The sequence below is a fragment of the Heloderma suspectum genome, chromosome 4 (assembly GCF_057233095.1).
Source record: "Heloderma suspectum isolate Gila_16-S chromosome 4, 16-S_ref, whole genome shotgun sequence".
Classification (NCBI taxonomy): domain Eukaryota; kingdom Metazoa; phylum Chordata; class Lepidosauria; order Squamata; family Helodermatidae; genus Heloderma; species Heloderma suspectum.
In genome coordinates, this window is record NC_139461.1 from 221,555,667 (window position 1) to 221,577,788 (window position 22,122).

General features: G+C 42.6%; 1 protein-coding gene across 2 annotated transcripts in view; it reads right to left on the bottom strand.

Moving 5' to 3' along the window:
* The window catches only part of FGGY (FGGY carbohydrate kinase domain containing), a 224,942-nt gene that overhangs the window by 178,482 nt on the left and 24,338 nt on the right, over positions 1–22,122 (bottom strand). For both annotated transcript variants that reach the window (XM_084852367.1, XM_084852368.1), the window contains one exon: positions 3,557–3,645. In XM_084852367.1, the coding sequence (XP_084708493.1) occupies positions 3,557–3,645 (89 nt within the window). The remainder of the gene's footprint in view (positions 1–3,556; positions 3,646–22,122) is intronic.

Consider the following 22,122-nt stretch of genomic DNA (forward strand, 5'->3'; position numbering starts at 1 on the left):
CAACCCGGCGTATTCATGATGTACTCTGCATATAAGTTAAATAAGCAGGGTGACAATATGCAGCCTTGTCGTACTCCTTTCCCAATTTTGAACCACTCGGTTGTTCTATGTCTGGTTCTTACTGTTGCTTCTGACTCTACCAGGCCTTGTTTTAATGTTCAGCCAGGCACAAAATGTGCAGGTCCAAGAAAAGAATGTGTAGTTACAAAAGAACAACCGTGCAATTCAAAATTTAAGTAATGAGAACTTTGTATTGTGTTAGCTGATGTAAAAAGTGGCTGACAACAATGTGAAAAGTCAAGTGAGTAATCCAGGCTTTTCTGGAACCCTAAACTCTGATCAAATATACCCATTTCTCCACCCCCTGCCACAAATATCCCCGCAGACTCCACTGCTACTCTCCATAGACTGTTCACCAATGTTTCCAAAATGGAAGAAATCATTCTAGAATATGGGGAGCCTTTTCCTGAAAAGTCATGTGGAGTTCTTAGTGTTGTAAGGGTGGTGATGCCAGAAAATATACAATGCATTCTTGAGACTGCTGTACAGTTTTTGCGCATCTGTTTTTTCTCTCTTCGTTTTTGTTGCTTTATTATATCCCTTACTGCAAATAAAGTTTTGTTGCAGTTCGTAGTGCCTCTTGTGTGAAGCTTGAATATAACACTCTTCTGCATGTGTGCTATCAAATTCCCAGGATTTTCTGCTACTCTGTGGGCTTCTAAATGTCATGGAATGTGACACTAAGCAACAAAGCACACAGACAAGGACAATGCACAGGTATGTTGTAGCAGCATGTGCAAAGCATGCGAATTATGATCACATATCACAGAGCACCTTTTCCTAACCCCCAGAAAAATTCCTATGTATGCCCATGACACACTGAATCAATTTTTAAAAATCAATAAAACCTACTTTTAAGTAAACGCGTTTAGTAGTGCAACATCAGTGTACACAATCTCTAAAAGCTGCAAAAGATTTAGAACGAAACAATGTAATAACCACCTGATGCCAGCTAGGCACTGTAGGCAATGATCTCTGAAACAGAGGGTTGCTATTTCTGGATTCCCCCCGCCCTCTGGCTATTTCAGTTTATCAGTTTCCATAACAGATGGCCTTACAACAAAAGCATTATTACTTTAATGGAATTTGCATTTTTATTTTTATTCTGTTTTGAAATGTTTTTATGGATCATCGATAGACCATATGCTTTGCATGCAGAAATGCCAGGTTCAATTCCCTACATCTTCAGGTAGGGCAGGAAAAACTCCTGCCTGAAACCCTGGAGAGCCGCTGCCAGCCAGTGTTGACAATACTGGGCTGGATGGACCAATGTTCTGACTCAGTTTAAGGCAACTTCCTATGTTCCTAAATGCTTTGACTGTTTTCCAGTGCTAGCATGCTTTTAGACAACAACTATGTTATAAGTATGGAGTGTAGACAACAAACAGAACATTTGCTACAGAGGTTTAGTCTAGGTCAAAGATTTCTAAATAATGCAGCAATATTCATCTGACAGTTAGACCTAGCCACCTGGCTCTCTCTCTGTTTCGGGGTCAAGGGCAAACTCAAACGGTATGGGCAGATGTGCTTCACCATTAGGAGTCACTAAGGGTTGAGAGACTGAGGTTGTGGTGAGACTTCTTGATCTAATGAGGGCCATAACAGTTGACAATGCTTTAGAGTTCCCCGTCCCCACCGTAAATAGAAGCCAACGAAAATTAATTTATAATTCACACATTAATTTATAATCTAAACACCCATTATTATGCTGAAATTAAATTTTAATAATTGTGGGTGTGTGTAACTATAATTCTTTCTGATTTGTCAAAATAGGAGACACCACATTCTTAGTTAAGGTTTCAGTGCAACGGAAAGCATGCATTCCTCACTGAACTGTTCCATGGCTACTGATGATGATGATGATGATGATGCTTATCCATGCTTCAGAGAGTATATTTTAGGGATAGAAGCTAGAGACTGGAAATCCAGGTCCTCATAATATTTAGCTTTAACAATCAGGGATTTTATAGTTCAAATAATCCACTTATATGGAACATAAGGAATAATATCGCTGGCATCAAGTATTATTCTTTTTTACTCTCCCAACCTACTAGATCACATGCATATTTGCCGGTGAATAGAATACATGAAGCCATCTAGGACTAAGTAGCATTTGGACCATAGCCTTCACAAATACAGCCAGGAACCATAAGCAGCCAGGCTCCTTAACACCTTGATCGATCTCTCAGAAAACCATTTTAGAAACCAGTGTTTAGGCTAATCCCACTTCCTGGAAGGTTTGCCATAATATGTACCTCCACCCATTTCAAAGAAAATGGTATGTTCGACCTGAAGAGAAGACTGGTAGAGACGTTATGGTACAGCAACATCTTGGTCACACTATGCAATATACTACTACCTGGAAGGAAAAGTATTCTTTTCTGCTTATATCCAACATTCTCTCAGAAAAGGTTAATGTTTCAAATGGCAGCAATTTGTTAACCGTGTCCAAGACATTGCTATACACTGAGATTAGGGGTGCCACAAGATTTGAGGGGGTCCTGGACAAGCACTGCCCTGATGCCCCACCACCACCCTTGTGAGCTTACCAGGGAGTGGAGGGGCAGCAGCAGAAATGAGCAGCAGACAGCTCAACACTTTGAAGAAAAGCAGTGCTCTAAGTAGCTGCCTCCATCTCCATTTTCCTAGAAAGCCTCTGAGCCCTATGTTGGGTCTCAGAGGCATCCTGGTTAAATGAAGATGGCAGTAGCTCAAGCCATTTTGCCTCACACTTCTCTCCAGAATGCCAGTTCCTAAAATATCTTTAAGGAGAAAATCTTAAAATTAAGAACAAAACAAAAACAAAGGGAAGCGAACATCAGCTGCAGTGGGCCTTTCAGGGATGTGGCCCCTGGCATTTGCTCCATTATGGCAGGTACTGACACCAGGCCTTAGTGAGGTACTTTTACAAGATACTGCCTTGGATACAATGAACCATACAACTAGTTCTGTACAAGGAAAGTTTTGGTTTGCATTTCAAATAGCAACCCCTCATACCTCATGGTAAACCTCTTTTGAAACAGAGAAGTTTTAAAAGCAGGGTGTCCACTACTCGAAAGAAAAGAAAAAGTCAAAATTCCACTGGCATTCTCAAGGATGCCAAAAGTAGTGCTTTGGATCCTGAGGGCTCTCTCTAGGACCTTAGCATTTTTACCTAAATTGGAAAGGGAAAATGCTTTTGTTTCTCTTGAGGTTATAAAGTCCTAGCTGTCTTTTCTAAGAACAAAACTGGCATTGACTTGGCTCAGGTTCTAGAAATGGAGTGAGACCAAGGAGCCAATAGTTATGGCAACATACTAAGAATTAAAAGTGCTTACAAGAACCATTTTGTTCAGGAATGCGCCATGGCAACAGAAGATAGGTTCAAGATGTTCCCAAGTAGCCTAAATCATATACAGATGTACATACATTACGTGCAGTCAGAATGAATTAAAGCAAAAACTAGCGCAAGAAAAGGGATGGTGAAAAACAAAGCATCCAGTAATACTTTACATACCTCACAGTGGCACCTGTTGCTTTCCACGATAAGAAATCCGGAAGATCAAAGAAGCAACCAGCCTTTTCCCAGCAAGACTCTCGCAAATTCTGGCAATTTTTTTTGAAAGACAAAGATGTAAAAAACACAGTTTTATCCCACTGTAAATTTTAAAACAAATTAAAATCATATGCAATTATCTAAGACAAACATCAGAATTCCCCCCCCTTCCCAAACATAAAGTATTCAGCATGTGCCTGAGCCATTCATATATTAACAGAAGATATGTAGAATTATTTGGCCCTTGTTCATGGCTTTTTTTCCCAACATGTGGTGCTAACAAGAAAAACAATAGTTTTCCCAAGGCTGTTTTTATGAGCTACATTTGCAACCACCACAGGATAACTACAAAGCCTGTACAGAATTATTACTGTTTTCCTAAGACTTCACATCCCTGGATGCATGCGTGTATCTTTCCCATCTACCCTGCATTAACCACCCCATACATTTTTCTTGTTTTTGATCATGTAAGTTTTAGTTTAAAATATACACAGCAATAATTCAGTTTTATTTTGTGAAGCATCATGGCACTGCCAGCGTAACAGCAGCAGTAATACACATCTCCATTGCTATACAAATGTAATTCTTTCAGGAGTGGAAGCGGTAGCCAAGGGACTCTGGAATCTGAGTCTAGAAAGAAACATTAGCAGACAGCTTCAGGAACATGGAGCTTGGGTTGAGATAAGATAAAGTCAACAAATTATAGGCAAGAGCTGTTGAATATCCTTTGAATAGCTTATTTGGTTTCCTTTTATCGAGGCCAGGCCCAAGGAGACTAGAGCAGCCAAATTAGTCAAGGCTGTACTTAACTGATAGCAAGCAGGACAGGACTGAAGGGTATTTCTTGACAACAGTATATTTTCTCTTGTGGTTTTGATGAATATTAATCACGTAACCCTAAACAAACCCAACTATTCAGTAAAGAGACAAACAAGCAGGCACAGGGTATTGATTTCATTACCGTATGTCTTCAAAAGTCACAATAAAAATGATCCTAAAATGGATTATTTAAGAGTATCTGAGTGATTCATTCTCGTCATGAAAGTGATTTGTCATCATGGATTAGTGCACACAAATACATCAGGGTCTGCTATATGCTTCCACACTAGGACAATAATCTCCATGTATTCAGTGCTAATTATAATTCACTGTTCTATTTGTGCTACCCCACGCAGTTAACAAGTGTACCGAAATCCTGTGGGAAGGCCCTAAAAAGGGCTTCAATGCACCAATTCATATCATGTAACACACTCCATAGCCCCAAGCAAAGGCATTTTAGTTGTTTTTCCTGGGCACTTCTGGGCTTCCTTCTCCCACCCCTTCTTTGCTTTGCCAGATTCCACCCACTACACTGCAATTCAAAAACAATACCTCATCAGGACAGCTGTTGCTAAGACATTGATCCACACCAAAGTAGTTAAACAGCTGGAAATGCTACCACAGCAGAACACTGTACTATACTCTGCTCAGCAGATAGCTACAGCCACACTTTGAACTGGCTTCTTAGAAGAAACTGGCACTGTAAATCAGTCTTAGATCTTTCCCAAACAGCACAGCTAGTCTAAAAAAAATCAACAGGTATTAGGAGGCATTTTCTATCTGGGTCCCTATCCTCACCAGTAATGACTTCTCCTCTGCTTGGGAAAAGCACTTAGCTGAAAATCTACCAGCTCTGGACCTCTCTCAGCAAAAGCCAAGTTCTTTTCACCATCATGCTATGGGACAGAGACTGAAATCAGGTGATAAAAGACACACAAAACCCCAAGACTATGGACAAATAGATTTTAGTGAAGTTTCAAGGGGGTCACAGGGAAATGTGTAGTAGACCTGAGGTTCCTCAGCCATAGCGACTAGATTCAAGCCTGCTACCGTTTTGCCTTCTCCCATTGGTTCCTGGGCAACAAGAAGAAAAATGTCATGTACTATTTAAGAATTTCCAGAGTTCCCTTGAACCTTTACCCAAGAACATTTTCTGCTTTTAATCTAGCCATGACATGGGGGCATGAATGAGCAACCCATTTACCAGATGTTAGACATATCTGAGGGTCACCACCAGGGTAGATGAAAATGGTATAGTTTTTCTATATTCCACATTTATTCTCAAATGTTTAAAAAGCAGTATGTGACGTGGTTTATGTACTCAAAACATGGTTTTATATTTTATTTGTCTTCCCACATTGTTTAAGTTTAATGTAAAGGTAATGATCCCAAGATATGTGCCCAACATCTACAGGCAACAAATAGTTTTAACATCTTGGGTTATACTAATTCATTAATTAAAGCGCCTTCTGAATCTAATAGCTTATTGGTATTTTGACCATTTCTGGCCTTGCCTTTTTCCTATGCCTCTTACCAGATCCCACTTCCTGCAAGGCAAGATTTATTGTTCTTCAGCCATGCAAGATGTTTATCTTCTCTCTTATAAACCTCTAAGGAACAGAATAAGAGTTAGGGGGGGGAATTGCTATTGTTCCTAAATTGATACTGGCAGTGGCTTTTCCCAGTCTCAGTTTTCCCATTTCTCCCAGTTTACTTGCTAATTTTGTTTTTAACATTTCAACCCTAAGAATTTTTTTTACCTGGAAATAGGCCCTATTTATTTCAGTGGTGATGACATCCCTTAGGTTTGCTTAAGATATGAATGAAACTGGCCAATCTCCTGGCTACCTTGGACAAGGAGGGAATGTCACAGGCGAGCAGACAAGCGGTGAAACTTGTCTGCCCCTTTCTTACTTTCTAACTCTACGGAGGGAATGTGTCTCTGTTGGTTCTGCTGGACCTCTCAGTGGCTTTTGATACTATCGGCCATGGCATCCTTCTGAGGCATCTGTCTGGGATGGGTCTGGAAGGCACGGTTATATGGTGGCTTCAGTCCTTCTTGGAGGGGCAATTTCAGAAGGTGGTGCTGGGGGATTTCAGTTTCACACCATGGCCACTGGCCTATGTTTTCCCTCACGGTTCCACCTTGACCTCCATGCTATTAAACATATAGATAAAACTGCTGGGGGAGGTCATCTGGAGTTTTGAAGTTCTGTGCTACCAGTATGCAGATGACACCTGTCTCTTTCACTCCTTCCCATCTAAACCTAAAGAAGGTGTTCCAGTTCTAAGTCAGAGTCTGTTGTCATTAATGGACTGAATGAGGGGGAACAAATCAAAGCTTAATCCAGACAAGACAGAAATCCTTCAGGTCAGTCAGAAGTCAGAACAAGGAACAGAGACTGAGATAGATTACACTCCCCTTGAAGACTCAGGTTCACAGTTTGAGTGTATAGTTGGATTTAGACCTGGATTAGGATGCTTAGGTTTCAACAGTGGTCAGGAGCGTGTTTGCACACCTGAGCCTAGTGCACCAGCTGTGCCTGTTCCCGGAGATGTCAGATCTGGCCGTAGTAACATTTACCTTAGCTACATCCTGTTTGGATGACTGTAATGGGGCTGTCTTTGAAGACTGTTTGCAAAGGTCCAGAATGCTGCAGCCAGGCTGTTGACCTGATCTGGTTATGTGGGGCATGCAACACTTGTTGCAACAATAGCGTCACTGACTACCAGTCTGTCTCTGATCACAATTCAAGGTGCTGGCTATGACCTATAAAGCCCTACACAACTTGGGACCAGGCTATTTGAAAGACTGCATTCTCCCTTATGAGCCTGCCTGGGTTTTAAGACCCTTGGGAAAGGCCTCACAGTCCCACCACCACTGGATGCGCATTTGGCAGCAAGGCCTTCTCAACTGCTGGTCCTAGTCTGTGCAACCTGCCAGGGGAGACAAGGCTAGGTCCCACCTTTATTGTCCTTCTGTTTGCACACAAAGACATTTTTATTCAGGCCGACACTTGACTGTTAAGCTGTTTTATTTGCTGCACCGGGTTTTAACTGGTGGATGCTATTTATTTCTTTGTAATGGATCTTGTTTTAACTGATGTGTCTTAATTGAAGCAGTTATGTTTTTAATACATTACATTTTATATGTATTTTATTATTGTTAGCTGCCTTGATCCGTATTTTTAGCAGAAAGACAGGATATAAATTAAATATAAACAAGTAATGGGAGACGGTGTAGTGGTGGACTGGGACTTGGGAAATCCAGGTTCTAGCCCCCAGTTAGCCATGAAGCTCACTGAGTGACTTTGGGCCAGCCTAACCAACCTCATGGAGTAGTTGTAAAACAGAGAGGAGGACTATGAAAGCTGCCTTGGGTTTCTTGCAAGAGAAAAAAAGGTGGGATATAAATGTAATTATAATAAATATAAACAAATAAATAGCCTGCCACTAACTCCCCACCTGTCAGAAAATAGGATAAGCAGCCACAATAACCCTGCACTGCAGTTTCTCATGGGGGACCATATCCAAGTGGATATGGATATGCATATACCACCGCCTCACTGCCTCCTCTCCATTTTTTAGCACTGCTACTGCACTATCCCAGCATTTGCAAAGTGACTCAGAATTGTTGCCTGGGTCTCATATCAATGAGATGCTTAGTTGGGAGCCCATTCCATTGAAAGCAAATGGACTTCCAAGTACATTTGTTTAGGATTGCAGTAGTCACCCTTCGAATAATGCTTTTCTTTGGCAAACAACAAACACTGGTTAATCGGCATGGGAACCGCATCAGGAAAAGCTGGATAGAGAAACCTTTAATCTGCACCACTCAACATACAGAATTGTAGCCTAGGAATGACCTGATTATCAACTAATTAAGCTCTCTAGAAGGAAGCAAATTCAAAATGCTATCAAACCAAAGACCGTGGACAAAGGTGAGAGTAAGGCAGAACAATTTGAGGTGGGCAAAATGGCATTATGTCAAAGATTTCTGCAAGGGACAAGAATTGCTACATAAATCCAGACTGAAAAAACCCCATAAAGCCACCCTTTTCATTTGGCACATATAAAAAAAAAACCCAAATTCCATTTGTGGTAAAATGTCCCACCCAATATGATAATCAGAGCATAAATAGAAACTCAATCCATTGAGAGCCAAGTGGGAAAAAAAATTAAGACTTCAATACCAGTTGACTATACCAGGCAATTGATGTATACTATGACCATATCTGATGTTTCAGAAGAAGGGGAGAGAATCACACACACATGCAAATTTAGGGCCAGCCCGAGTTATTTTTGAAGCCTGCCGTGGAGAAGCAAATAGTCCCCTGCCCCTCTCTAAACCCAAGGCTAGTGAAGTTATTTTGGCACCTGAGGCAGAAAATCCCACAAGCACCTCTCTCCATCTCTGGCAGTACAAACAAAGTGAGAGTAAATTAAATAATTAATTAAAGGGTCCGCTGCCCTTTCATGACACTCAGTATCAACTGCCTGAGGCAGCTGTCTCACTCTTCCTAATAGTTACGGCCAGTCCATAAGTTACTATTCTTCCTTCTTTCTTAACTATCTGAAGAATGTTTCTGATAGAAGGAATTCATAGCATCTATGTTTCACTGGCCACTGTGGGTTAAAGGTGACAGAGGGAGTAAGGAGGCATGAAAAAAGCCACTTGTAAATGAAGAAGTGGATAGCATAAATATCCCAAAATATCTTCAAACACAAAAAAAGTGAGGGAGAAAGAGAGTGATTACAAACTAGTTGCTGTTTGGTTATTAATTGCCAAGGTATATACATGCTCTGGCCTTTTGTCCTACAAAATAACACATGTATAAGGGAAGATTCCTTTCCTCTCATTTAATAAATGAAGTGTGAATAAAGCATGCTAGATCTAACCTAATTACCAACACACACGCACAACTCAGTAACACCAACTCCCAGACTAACTGCTGCCCAGTCTTTCTTCAGCATGTTACAGCAGCAGTCCCCAGCCTTTTTGGGACCAGGGACTGGTCTTGTGGAAAACAATTTTGCACGGACCTGGGGGGGGATGGAACCAGGCCACAGCAGGGGTGTGGAAACCCCCCTTACCTTGGGTCCGTGGGGGGGGGAAGCGATCTGCCCCCCCCCTCCGGAATCCTCACCGGCCCTGGCCGGCCTCGCTCCAAGTCTGCGGCGCTTCCAGCCGCTGGTGTTCAGATGCCCTTTGCGTCCCTGTTCTTCAAATAATTGGCTATGTAAAGATTTAAGTAGCCTATTACTTGAAGAACAGGGACACAAATGGCATCCGCCATTTGTGTCCCAGCAGCTGGAAGTCTGCCAGCGGCCGGAGCCAGCCGGCAGCTCCGCAGACTCAGAGCAGGGCCAGCCAGGGCCGGCGAGGATTCCGGGCCGGGGGGCGGATCGCCTCCCCCCCCACGGACCCAAGTTAAGGGGGGTTCCCACACCCCTGCTGCAGCCCGGTTCCTAACAGGCCACGGACTGGTCCCGGTCCACGGACTGGGGGTTGGGGACCCCTATGTTACAGCATAACTGGTAGACAGAGACAGAGAAAGTATATTTTAGAGACAACTGGCACATATCATGATTGAAGAAATAAAAGGAAACAAATGCCTTTTGGCATAATACAGCTCTCCAACCAGGATTTAAACACAATAATGAGCAATGAGCAAGTTTTAAAAGCTAGCAAGCTCTTTATAGGTAATATACAATGAATGTATATCGACAGCATGTCTTAGGACATCCTGCAACATTACTTTCAAGGTACAGAAACACTGAAATTTTGCTCCTTCCATCAAAAAGCGAACATCAGACACCCTGGATCATACAGAAGAAGTACATAAAATGTCTGCTTCCCATGACAACAATGTTTTAGATTCCTCCCATATGGCCAGTCAAGGCCTCCAACATTTTTTAAAATACAGATATTTATTTCCCACCCTTCCTACAAGGAGCTCAGGGTGGCGATTGTGGCATACCCTGTAAAAAAGCAGTTAATCTTGAAGATAGTCCAACACTATCCACAGAAGATAAGAGGCCCTAGTGAGAACATTTGATCAATTCCAGGTGCATTTGATATATATGTTGTGCAGAGCAGAGACTACAACCTGGCACTGTATCAAGAATCCTAAAAATCTCAAGAGCTACTTCAAACTTAACCAATATTATACACCTCAAGCAATTCTAGATAGTAGTAAGCATATTAAATACAAGTACATTAAATGTGTGAAAACTGCATATATTCTAGTAACAGACTGCAACTTCACAACACATACATGTAGCAAAAAATGGCTACATGCACTATCATACTATGCATTGGTCTACATTGTTTTATATTCTTCTGCCACATTATAGCATTATGTGTAGCATTATATGCAGAGAAAGTGACATTTGAAGCATCCCCCCAGCCTGTTAGAAATGTTATTCTACATCTCTGTTCTATACAGTATTACTACTATACTGCTCTTCTTCAGGTTAGTCAAACATTACCCACATTAAAAACATACAACATTGCATACTATATCTTGAATGCAAAGTTTTGAATTTAAGGCAGATTCTTGGGGCTAAACCAAATGTAACACTCTAGGCATGTACAACATTAGGCTGATGGCCTCTTCTCCATTCCAAAGTGTCCTCACAGGGGGAAGGGAAAGTTGTGGCGGGGGGGTGCGCACGCATGCTTACACCTTCCCCCATCCTCATATTTCTCCTGAAATGTCTGCCCCTGCAGGTAATCATAGATTACTTGGTTTCAAATCTACCGTTTGGGGGAAGATGTTAGAGCATGTGGAAATTTCTCAACTACAGGTAGTGTTGGACAGTGCCAACATTTGCTAAGGTAAGCCTTGGTCACCTTAGTCAAACTGCCCATTTCCTGGCATAAGTCATTTGCTAAGGTAAGCCTTGGTCACCTTAGCAAATGACTTAGGCCAGGAAATGGGCAGTATGACTCTGTTGGTTCTCCTGGATCTCTCAGCAACTTTTGATACCACTGACCACAGTATTCTTTTGGATTGTTTATCTGGCTTGGGCATAGAGGGCATAGTGTTATGGGGGATCCAATCTTTCCTGGATGAACGGTTTCAGAAGCTGATGCTGGGAGACTTCTGCTTCACCCCATGGCCATTGGCCTATAGGGTGCCACAAGGTTTAATCTTGTCCCCTATGCTTTTTAACACTTACATGAAACTACTGGGGGATATGGAGATATGGGCTGAAGTGTCATCAATGTGAGGATGACACTCAGCTCTATCTTTCGTTTCCATCTAATGGTCCTAGGGAGGCTGTTGAATGCCTTTACCAATGTTTGGAGGCAGTTTTGGGGTGGATGAGGGCAAGCAAGCTGAGACTTAATCCAGATAAAGCAGAATTACTGTGGGTAGGAAAACTGAACAATCTGGATAGAGGAATACATATGGTCTTAGGAATACATATGGTCTTAGATGGGGTTACACTTCCCCTGAAGGGCCAAGTGCACGGTTTGGGAGTGCTCCTGGACACGACACTAACTGGGGAAGCTCAGGGGGCAGCAATGGTGAGGAGTACTTTTTACCATCTTAGGCTGGTATGCCACTTGTGACCATATCTGGAGAGGGGGAATCTTGCCTCAGTTATTCATGCTCTGGTGTCATCCAGGTTGGACTATTATAATGCACTATACATGTGACTACCTTTGGAATAGTTTGGAAACTTTAGCTGGTACAGAATGCGGCTGCCTGAACACTGGTGGGTACCAGACGGTGAGCTCATCTAACACTGTATCAGCTGTATTGGTTGCCAGTGTATTTCTGAGCCCAACTTAAAGTGCTAGTTTTAAACTTTAAAGCCTCAAATGGCTTTGGCTCAAATTTCTTATAGGATCATACCAGCCTGCCCACACTCTGAGGCCTGTCTCTCCTTCCTGCCACCAAAGGTGGCTAGGATCATGAGTAAGAGGGAGAGGGCCTTATCAGTGGTGGCCCCACACCTCTGAAATCAGGTTCCATCAAAGGTTTGTCAGGTCCCTTCTTTGCAGGTCTTTACAAAGCCTCTCAAGACCCACCTGTTTTCACTGGCCTTTCCATAGTCTGTGCTTTTGATACCTGTCTTTATAGATTTTATTGAATATTTACTGAAGTGCAGTGTTTTTGTTTTGTACTGTTTTGCATCGTTTTTATTTTGTATGCTGCCTTCAGTGGGTTCTACCATTAAAGGTATCCTAAAAATCATTTTAAATAAACATTAAACCTTAGTAAAAAAATTTAAACTGTTGAGGTTCCAGATTTGTGTTTACCTTGCAAACATGGGTCCGAAATGTGTAGGGGAAAAACTGGCTAGGGGTTGGGAGCAGTTGCAGTGAAAAAGTACAAAAAGAACGGTACATTTCTGATTTAAGGAGTTGCCTCTCTCAATAGATTTCCATCTTTGGAAACAGGCAATGGGAGGGGGGAAGGAAGAACGAATACAGAAAAAAAAAATTATACAAAAACAAAATAATGCAAATAAAAATTAAAGGAAAAATGTTAGGCAAGGATCCAATCTGGAATGGTAGAAGGCGTTTCTGTAGATTTAGAAAACAAATCAAATACCAAGAAGATCCATTATAAGACAAAATGCATCATACAAACAAGGCACAAAATACTATGCAGGCCCGCTGTTCCCCAGGGTGAAAGAAGTCATCTTAATCTTCACCATATCTGAGTCATAGACCAGTGAATGGAAAAGCACAGTTAGGTCATTGTATCACATTTTCCTCGGTCTGGCTCCCCTCTGCCAACAAGTATAATATGTATGTGCTAAGCTAAGGTGTATTTTGAATGTAGCAAGTTATTGCCTAATTGCTTAAGAGTCGAAGGTTCAATGTTTTCCATGTACACTATTGCTCTAAATTGAAGGGGGATTGTAGTACCACTCAAAGTGGTCCATTTCAGACTCATCCCAACCAAGGAACTTACAGGCATTTTATTCTACAGTCAGAGTGGTCAATTCCAAGGTATGGCATGCTGAAGGCAAAATGGACAGCATTTGTAACAAGCATGTCCTTAGGGGCCTCACTGGCTTTTGTGACTTGAAACAACGTAATTGCAAGTCAGAGGTGCTTATCGTGAAGGGTCCTAATTCAGGTATTGAGGTTTGTCAACCAGTTCTGGATGGGGTTGCACCCCCCCCCCCCCCGAAGGCCCAAGTTCATAGATTGAGGGTGCTTCTTGACCCAACCCTGCTCCTGGCACTCCAGGTGGAGGCAATGGTGAGAAGTGCCTCTTATCAACTTCGGTGGATACACCAGCTACGCCCATTCCTGGAACATGTGGACCTGGTAACAGTGGTGCACGCACTGGTAACCTCTAGGCTTGATTTCTGTAATGTGCTGTACTTGGGGCTGCCTGTATATTTAGTTCGGAAACTTCAACTGGTACAAAATATAGCAGCCAGGTTGGTCTCTGGGACATCCTGTGGAGACCATATTCAGGAAAGTCGGTTCCTTTTGCTGACTCTTGTATACTGTTTTTAAGCTATGTTGTTTTAAGCTGTGTTATTATATTGTTGGATTTAAAAAAAAATGTTTTAGTTCAAAGTTGTTTTTAGTTATATGTTGTTTGCATATATTGTCTGTATGCTGTATGCATATATGTAAATGGTTTTTAAACTTTGTATATTGTATTTTAATGTTTTAACATTTGTAAACTGCCCAGAGAGCTTCGGCTATGGGGCAGTATATAAATGTATAATAATAATAATAATAATAATAATAATAATAATAATAATAATAATAATAATTGCAGACTCCAAAATCCATGCACAATGCACTCAAAATGCACGAGGGGACACTTATTTTGTCCACTACTGAGTAGTGGAATAAGCAGACAGCAAGAAATAAATGTGATTCTACAGCTTGTGACACTGGGGGAGGGGGATGAAGGACTCCCTCAGGATCAAGTGCTATAGTCCTGATACCAGAGAGTGATACCATACCACATTTGTGGTGTAGCACCATTAATGAAAACTGACTGCAGCCCAGCTATCTGAAGTTTTCTCCCTAGAGATTTTGGTGCATGGAATCTCTTTTTAAAACTAACTTGCTCCTAGGCCAAGAAGTGACTCAGCAGCCACTGGCACTACTCCCTTCCCCCTGCAATGGTGCTGTGCCACAAGACTGCCGATACAACCCTATATGGCTTTCCTAGTAACAAAGGATGAGGTAAGCTGATTTTCCTCAGCAACTCGGTGTTAAAAGATGCTTAGTTAGTTGCGGTAGAGTAAGCTGCCATCTGCGCTGCCACAGCAAGCCACCGAAGTGATGCGGACACTTTCACTGAAGTATTACATGTGAATTGTAATACAGAATAGTTGTAAAGAAAACCACCACATATTGAAAAGGGGTAGTCATATAAATGGGCTCTTGTCAGTGAAAGCCCTTGCCATAGTAATTTTGCTATTCTTTAAGGTAAAACCTGACTGCCAGTGGCACTTTTCTATCCAAGAATTACCTTCTCAGCAGAGGTCTGATAGCCATCTGTACGGCTTGATGTGCAAATATACTGTTTAGTCATCTTGCTGTTTGTTATTTTCACCAGTCCCAGTAGGGTAGATTTTAACAGATGTATGAAATGTTATTCTCACTTGGCAGACATATTTTTAATAATATTCCACATACACACACACACACACGGTTATATGGTGAAAAAGTCTGGAAATGATAGAACCAAAGGACCATTAAATGCAAAAGGGGAGGAGTAGTTCTGTCACATTTCTAGGCAAAAAAGGACCTACTCAATGAAGCAAATGGCATTAAGATCATTTTACTCTTCTTGGAAAGAAAACAAGACTGGGTCGAGATGACGACAACAACAACAACAAGGAGGAAGAAAAAAGACACACACTCTAGTTGCATGATACTTAAAAAGAAATGTTTTTAATAGTGAACTGGGTGACATTATATCCCCCTGAAAGCTGGAGACTAAAGGCAGAGATCACAGCCAGACACCATGCAGGCAAACACTATGTAAACTTCTTTACGCAGCCCTGTCAAACACATCTTGCTCTTGGCCCATCCAGAAATGTTCTCCTCATGAACAAGAAGTAGAATATATACTTTAGAAGATTGATTTTTATGCTCTCAGAAATGTGAAAAAAGTAAGTCATTTCCAAAATGGGATTATGGGGAAGTCACAATTCTCTCTCATTCCCCTCTGTGCAATAAGTACTTTAGTCAATGTTTTTCTCCTAATTGACTTAAAGGTTTACATTGTTTTCTTGTTTTGCTTACTGTTACTTTCACGTAACTATTTAAAATCAGTATTGTGTCACATAATAATAACTACTACTACACTGAGATTCTACATTCTGGTGGAACGTTTCAAAGCATAACAACAACATAGTTTCTCCCCATAAAAGTATGCTTATTAAGTAGATCAGGAATGCACTACCATTTTATCCTCAGGAAAACACTAAGATAGGAGTGAAAGTACAATTGGTATATCCGCATTCCCAGGAACAAAAACAAAACCAGAGTCCATATATGGATACTCAAAAATACACATCTCCAATTGACAACAATATACCCTATGAAGTAAGTGTCCAGAGCCATTCCGTGAGGTTTTTAGGAGCTAGTCCAAAGGTTTTTTGCTGCCTATTTGCTTGGTACAGATGCAACACCAAACCATGGTTCAGTATTGCATGCAAAACCAAGGTTGCAAACCAAGAAGATAAGATTCAAATTCCAGCTCATACATACTTTAAAACACAAATATGAACTGTCCAAAACTGCAGATATTACAACATTTTATTTCATTTGTATAGGAATCAAGCAAGTCCATCAACTTTGAAGCATCATGCACAAAAAAGTCCTTTTACTCCAGAATTATTAACGTAGAGTAATTACAATCTCTTGGATCTGTGTACATAATCACTAGTTAATAAATAATACCACGGGAGTTGTTGGCCAAAATATTTAAAGGGCCACAAGTTGCCCATCCTTGGTTTAACTATGCAGCAAGTGGATAAAATAATCCGTGTTAACCAATCTAGAATATGCTCCCTAATAATCAAAATCTAGGGCATCTCTACACCAGCCTAAAATCCTGCATTTAAAACAGGGCTTTCTGCTTCCGTTTTAAATGCAGGATCACGACGACTCCCTTTTTCACATGCTTCCTTTTCCCCCACCCTCTTCCCTCTCCTTCTCCCCATATATGAGTCTTCCATTATCTTTCATTGACCTCACTCCTCTTCTTGCCACTTTTACTCTTTTCACGGAGGAAACTGAAGCGGAACACAATGGGGTAATTTGATAGCTCATTATCTGCGATCTATTTAAAAATGGAACAAAGGGCATTTCCTGCAGGAGATGCCTTGGAGGGTCACTGTGTCATGTAAAGAGCCTGCAAACTTCCCTGAAGGAGCAATCTCAATTGCAGGATAAAAGGTCAGTGTGAAGGAGCCCCTACTGTTTCCAAGCAGTTTTGAAAATGAAAACAAAAGCTCACCATCCTTAAAGGCTCAGACCCTCTGTAAGCACTCATTCTAAGTGGCCTTCAGCTCATTCTGCCTATTTACAGAGTCTCATCCCTTGCTTCTCTGCACCCCCAGGGCCCTACTCATGGGAACCTTGACCTACCCCACACTGCTGTTATAGGCTAAGGATTTTTAGGGACTTCACATACCAGAAGGGCTACATAAAATATTCAATAGGTACCTTTACTAGACCAAAAACTCCAAAGAATGCAGCAGTATCTTAACTAAAGGCCATGTAAACATACATGTCAACTTTTGCGCTATTTTTAAACTACCAGGAGAATAGAAACTACACTAGCCTATCCATTTTGATAGATACAGGCTGTTTTGCACTGGCTGGCAGAGCTGAGAGATCCTATTACCCAACCATTGGGAGGCAGACTAATGTCACAGAACTTCCCGTTAACTATTCCATATCCATGACACCAATTCTGGCAAACCAATAGAGATCTTACATTTTCACACCCACTTATTTCCCTATGTGGCCACATTTGTCTGCTTGGGGCTACTAGACTAAACATTTTTGTTGGCAAACTCTATTTGTTGATATATCTAACTCCCATTTAAAGAGTGAGTATGAAACCCAACCTTTTCCTAAAACTATTATAAATAATTAGAAGAACGCTGAAGTATGGAACAGAAGCTTAAGTGAATATTCATATTTCATGACAGGGTCCACAGGCAATGCTAATTAACCCCCATTAACATGAATCTGTCACTATCAGCTTCTGCCAGTTAACTTCCCCGACCTTCTCTATCTACCACCTCGTTACTCTACGGTGAGAGTCAAGAAAAGAGACTCCAGCTGTTGTAAGCTGACAGGGGGTAATTTACATTTGGCCTTCATTAAGAGACAGAAAGCATCATTGAGACCAAATGTACAAGCCAGACTGGTGGAGGTTATAAAAAATTCAAGTGACACACGTTTTTCCCTTTCATCTGACAGTTGGTATTAAGAAACTATATATCAACCTGAGCCACATAAAACTTAAACTAAGAGAGGGCAACAGAATGTGGCTCTGTGAACAGACTGCCTTCTGTCTGCTCAAGGGCTACTTCATACAGATGAAACAAGTCAACTCAGGTGGCAATTGTGGAGGGTTGGTGAAAGGCTGGTATACTTTATTACTCCAAGCAGTCACAGAAAACAGTGTTGGTCGGGATCTTCTATCATAAGCAAGACCTTTGGGTGGAGGGGGAAAATAGAATATTATTTTTATAAATAAAAATATATGCACGACATTACCATTGCTAATTATTGTCATTATTATCATATGCACTGTCACATTAATTGGTTAATGTCTTTGGATGTGCATATGGAAATAACCTCAAGAAGTCCTTCAATCAGTGTCCTTGCCTCAGGGAATGACCCCATACCAAATGGCTATCTAACCTGCTCTGAAAGACACCTCCAGTTATGGGGGCCCTCTAACACCTCTTGGTAACAGGAGAGCACAAAAAGGGGCCTTTACTTAAAAGGTTATCTGTTTGATGGGTACCCATCCTATTCTAAAATCAAACAAGTACTGTCTGCGTCCAGCTTGCCTATCTGCAATCATAGTTGATGCATACTAAGAATTGCCATGATAAATCCACTCTATCCACTCTAGTGCCAAAGGCCTATCCACTCTCCAGCACTGAGTAGCTAGATGCACCGGAGACGATCACAAGTAGGGCATGATAGAGGTAGCATTCTTCTGTTTCTCACTAGCACTTGGCAGTTGGATCACCTTTGAAGTTGGAAGTTCTATTCTTACCTATCATACTAAGAGTATGATAGAGTATGACACCGTATGGCTATCCCCCCTTCTGGTTCTTCCCCCAACCTGATGGTTCGTGGCAGCCTTAACAGTTTGCCCTCGGGTCTGGAGCTGCTGCTGCTGAATGCCAGGTCGGTCCAAAATAAAATCTCCCTCATCCATGATTTGATTGTGGATGATGGGGCTGGCCTGGTATATATTACTGAGACCTGGGTAGGGGAACCAGGAGGGATTACTCTCTCCCAGCTGTGCCCTCCTGGGTACTCAGTGCAGCACCAACAGCTACTCGAGGGTCAGGGAGGGGGGGTTGCTATGGTCTGTAGGAATTCGATCCCCCTCTCCAGGCTTCCTGCTCATTCGAGTGCAGATCTTGAGTGCTTGTACCTTGTGTTGGGAACCCGGGACAGATTAGGGATTCTATTGGTGTACCATCCACCCCTGCTGCCCATCAGACTCCCTGCCTGAGCTGACGGAGGTGGTCTCGGACTTGGTGTTGAGGACCCCTAGGATGATGCTCCTGGGGGACCTCAACTTCCATGCCAAGGCCGCTGTATCCGGGGTGGCTCAGGACTTCACGGCTGCCATGACAACCATGGGGCTGTCCCAACATGTCATCAGCCCAATGCATGTAAAAGGACACACACTTGATCTGGTTTTCTCAACTGGGCAGGAGGATGGAGATCTGAAAGTGGAGGAATTAACATCTGTCCCTTTGTCATGGACAGATCACTTCCTGTTGAGGTTTAGACTCTTGGCAGCCTTTAGACTCTTGGCAGCCTTCCCCCTCTGCAAGGGTGGGGGGCCTATTAAAATGGTCTGCCCCCGGAGGCTAATGGATTCCAATGGATTCCAGAGGGCTCTGGGGGATTTTCCTGCTGGTATGGCTGGTGCTCCTGTTGAAGCCCAGTCACTCTGTGGAATGCAGAAATGACTCAGGTGGTTGACATGATCGCGCCCAAGCACCCTCTCCCTCTGAGCAGAGCCTGGCCAGCTCCTTGGCATACATCTGAGCTGAGGGCAATGAAGCAAGAGGGAAGACATCTAGAAAGCAGGTGGAGGAAAACTCGTGCTGAGTCTGACTGAACACAGGTAAGAGCTCACTATCGAGCCTACTCTGTGGCGGTGAGGGTGGCAAAGAGACAGTTCTTTTCCACCAGCATTGTATCTTCTCAGTGTCGTCCAGCAGAGCTTTTCCAAGTGGTTCGCGGCTTGTTACATTGTGGGCCAGGGAAAGAGACTGCAGAACCCTCAGTTGCATGCTGTGACAACTTTGTGCGGCACTTTGAAAATAAGGTCGCTCAGATTTGCCATGAATTGGACACCATGATTAATGCAGTTCCATTGGTAGAGGCATTCAGACCACCGTCTGGTCCAGTTTTATTGGATGAGTTTCAGTTATTGAGGTCTGAGGATACGGGCAAGGTACTTGGCCAGGTCCGATCGACCACTTGTGTGCTTGACCCTTGCCCTTCATGGCTTATCAAATCAAATAAGGAGGGGATGGCAGGCTGGGTCCAGGAGGTTGTAAATTCCTCCTTGAGAGAGGGAGTGGTGCCAGCCTCTTTAAAAGAGACGGTAATCAGACCACTCCTGAAAAAGCCTAACCTGGATCCGGAGGATGTTAACAATTATAGGCCAGTGGCCAACATCACCTTCTTGGGCAAGGTGCTTGAGGGGGTGGTTGTAGGACAGCTCCAGGCACTCTTGAATGAAACGGATTATCTAGATCCATTTCAATCAGGCTTCAGGCCTGGTTTTGGAATGGAAACTGCCTTGGTCGCCCTATGGGATGACCTCTGCCAGGAGAGGGACAGCGGGAGAGTGACCCTGTTGATTCTCCTGGACCTCTCAGCGGCTTTCGATACCATCAGCCATGGTATCCTTCTGGATAGGTTGTCTGGGTTGGGAGTTGGAGGCACTGAACTGCAGTGGTTCCGCTCCTACTTGGGTGGCTGACTCCAGAAGGTGGTGCTGGGGGATTATTGCTCTGTGCCGTGGCAATTATGCCATGGGGTTCCACAGGGCTCTATTTTATCCCCTTTGCTGTTTAACATCTACATGAAACTGCTGGGAGAGGTTATCCAGAGGTGTGGGCTGAGGTGCCATCAATATGCAGATGGTACCCAGCTCTACCTCTCTTTTTCATCAAACCCAGGTGAGGCAGTGGCTGTTCTGAATCAGTGCCTGGGCACGATAATGGACTGGATAAGTGCCAATAAACTGAAACTCAATCCAGACAAGATGGAGGTACTGTTAGTGGGTGTTCGTCTGCCTAGCTAGGTGATATTCAACCTGTTCTGGAGGGGGTTGCACTCCCCCTAAAGGATCACGTTCGTAGTCTGGGGGTGCTCTTGGATCCAGAACTGTCACAGGTGAACTCAATGGCACGGAGCACTTTTTATCAGCTTAGGCTGGTATACCAACTACGCCCTTATCTGGACAGAGATAGCCTAGCTACAGTTATCCATGCTCTGATAACTTCTCGTCTGGATTACTACAATGCATTATACGTGGGGCTGCCTTTGAAAATGGTCCGGAAACTTCAGCTGGTCCAAAATAGGGCAGCACGACTGTTAACAGGGACTGGCCAACGAGCTCATATTACACCAGTACTTTTCCAGCTTCACTGGTTGCCAGTCCATTTCCGGGCCCGATTCAAAGTGCTGGTATTAACTCTCAAAGCCCTTAACGGCTTGGGGCCAGGTTATCTGAAGGATCAACTCCTCCCATATGTGCCTGCCCAGACCTTAAGATCATCCTCAGTGACCCTTCTACGTGAACCGCTGCCAAAGGAAGTGAGGCGGGTGGCTACTAGGAGGAGGGCTTTTTCTGCTGTGGCACCCTGGCTGTGGAATGAGCTCCCTAATGAGGTTCGCCTGGCACCTACATTGTATTCTTTCCAGCACCAGGTGAAGTCCTTTTTATTTTCCCAGGCATTTTAGCATTTTAGCTTTCTAGACTTTTAGCTTTGCTGTTTTAAATCTGTATTTTAAATTCCTGCACTGCTGCTAGGTTTTATTCTGGTTTAGTCTGGTTGTATTGTTATACTGTGGTTTTAATGTTTTATATATTTTATACTGTTTTATTGTGTGCTCCTTGGTTTTAATTTTTGTGAACCGCCCAGAGAGCTTCGGCTATTGGGTGATATAGAAATGAAATAAATAAATAAATAAATAAATGTCACCAACTGACCTTGCTGTCAGTGACTCTTAGCATGCACCTGGTCATCACAATTGGTGCAAAAAAAAAAATACCAGAAGCATTATGCAAGGAAATATGTACTTAAGTTTGTCCTGCACCTATTCACAAAATCCCTTTCCGTGGGTGACAGAAAGCCCTAGTGTTTTCATAGCAGGAGAGAAAATAATCATTCTATTCACTCTTTCCCTAAGCTTCATCCCCTGTCAGTCTCTCGTTTGTTCCCCTATGCTAAAAAGCCCAATGTTCTTATGC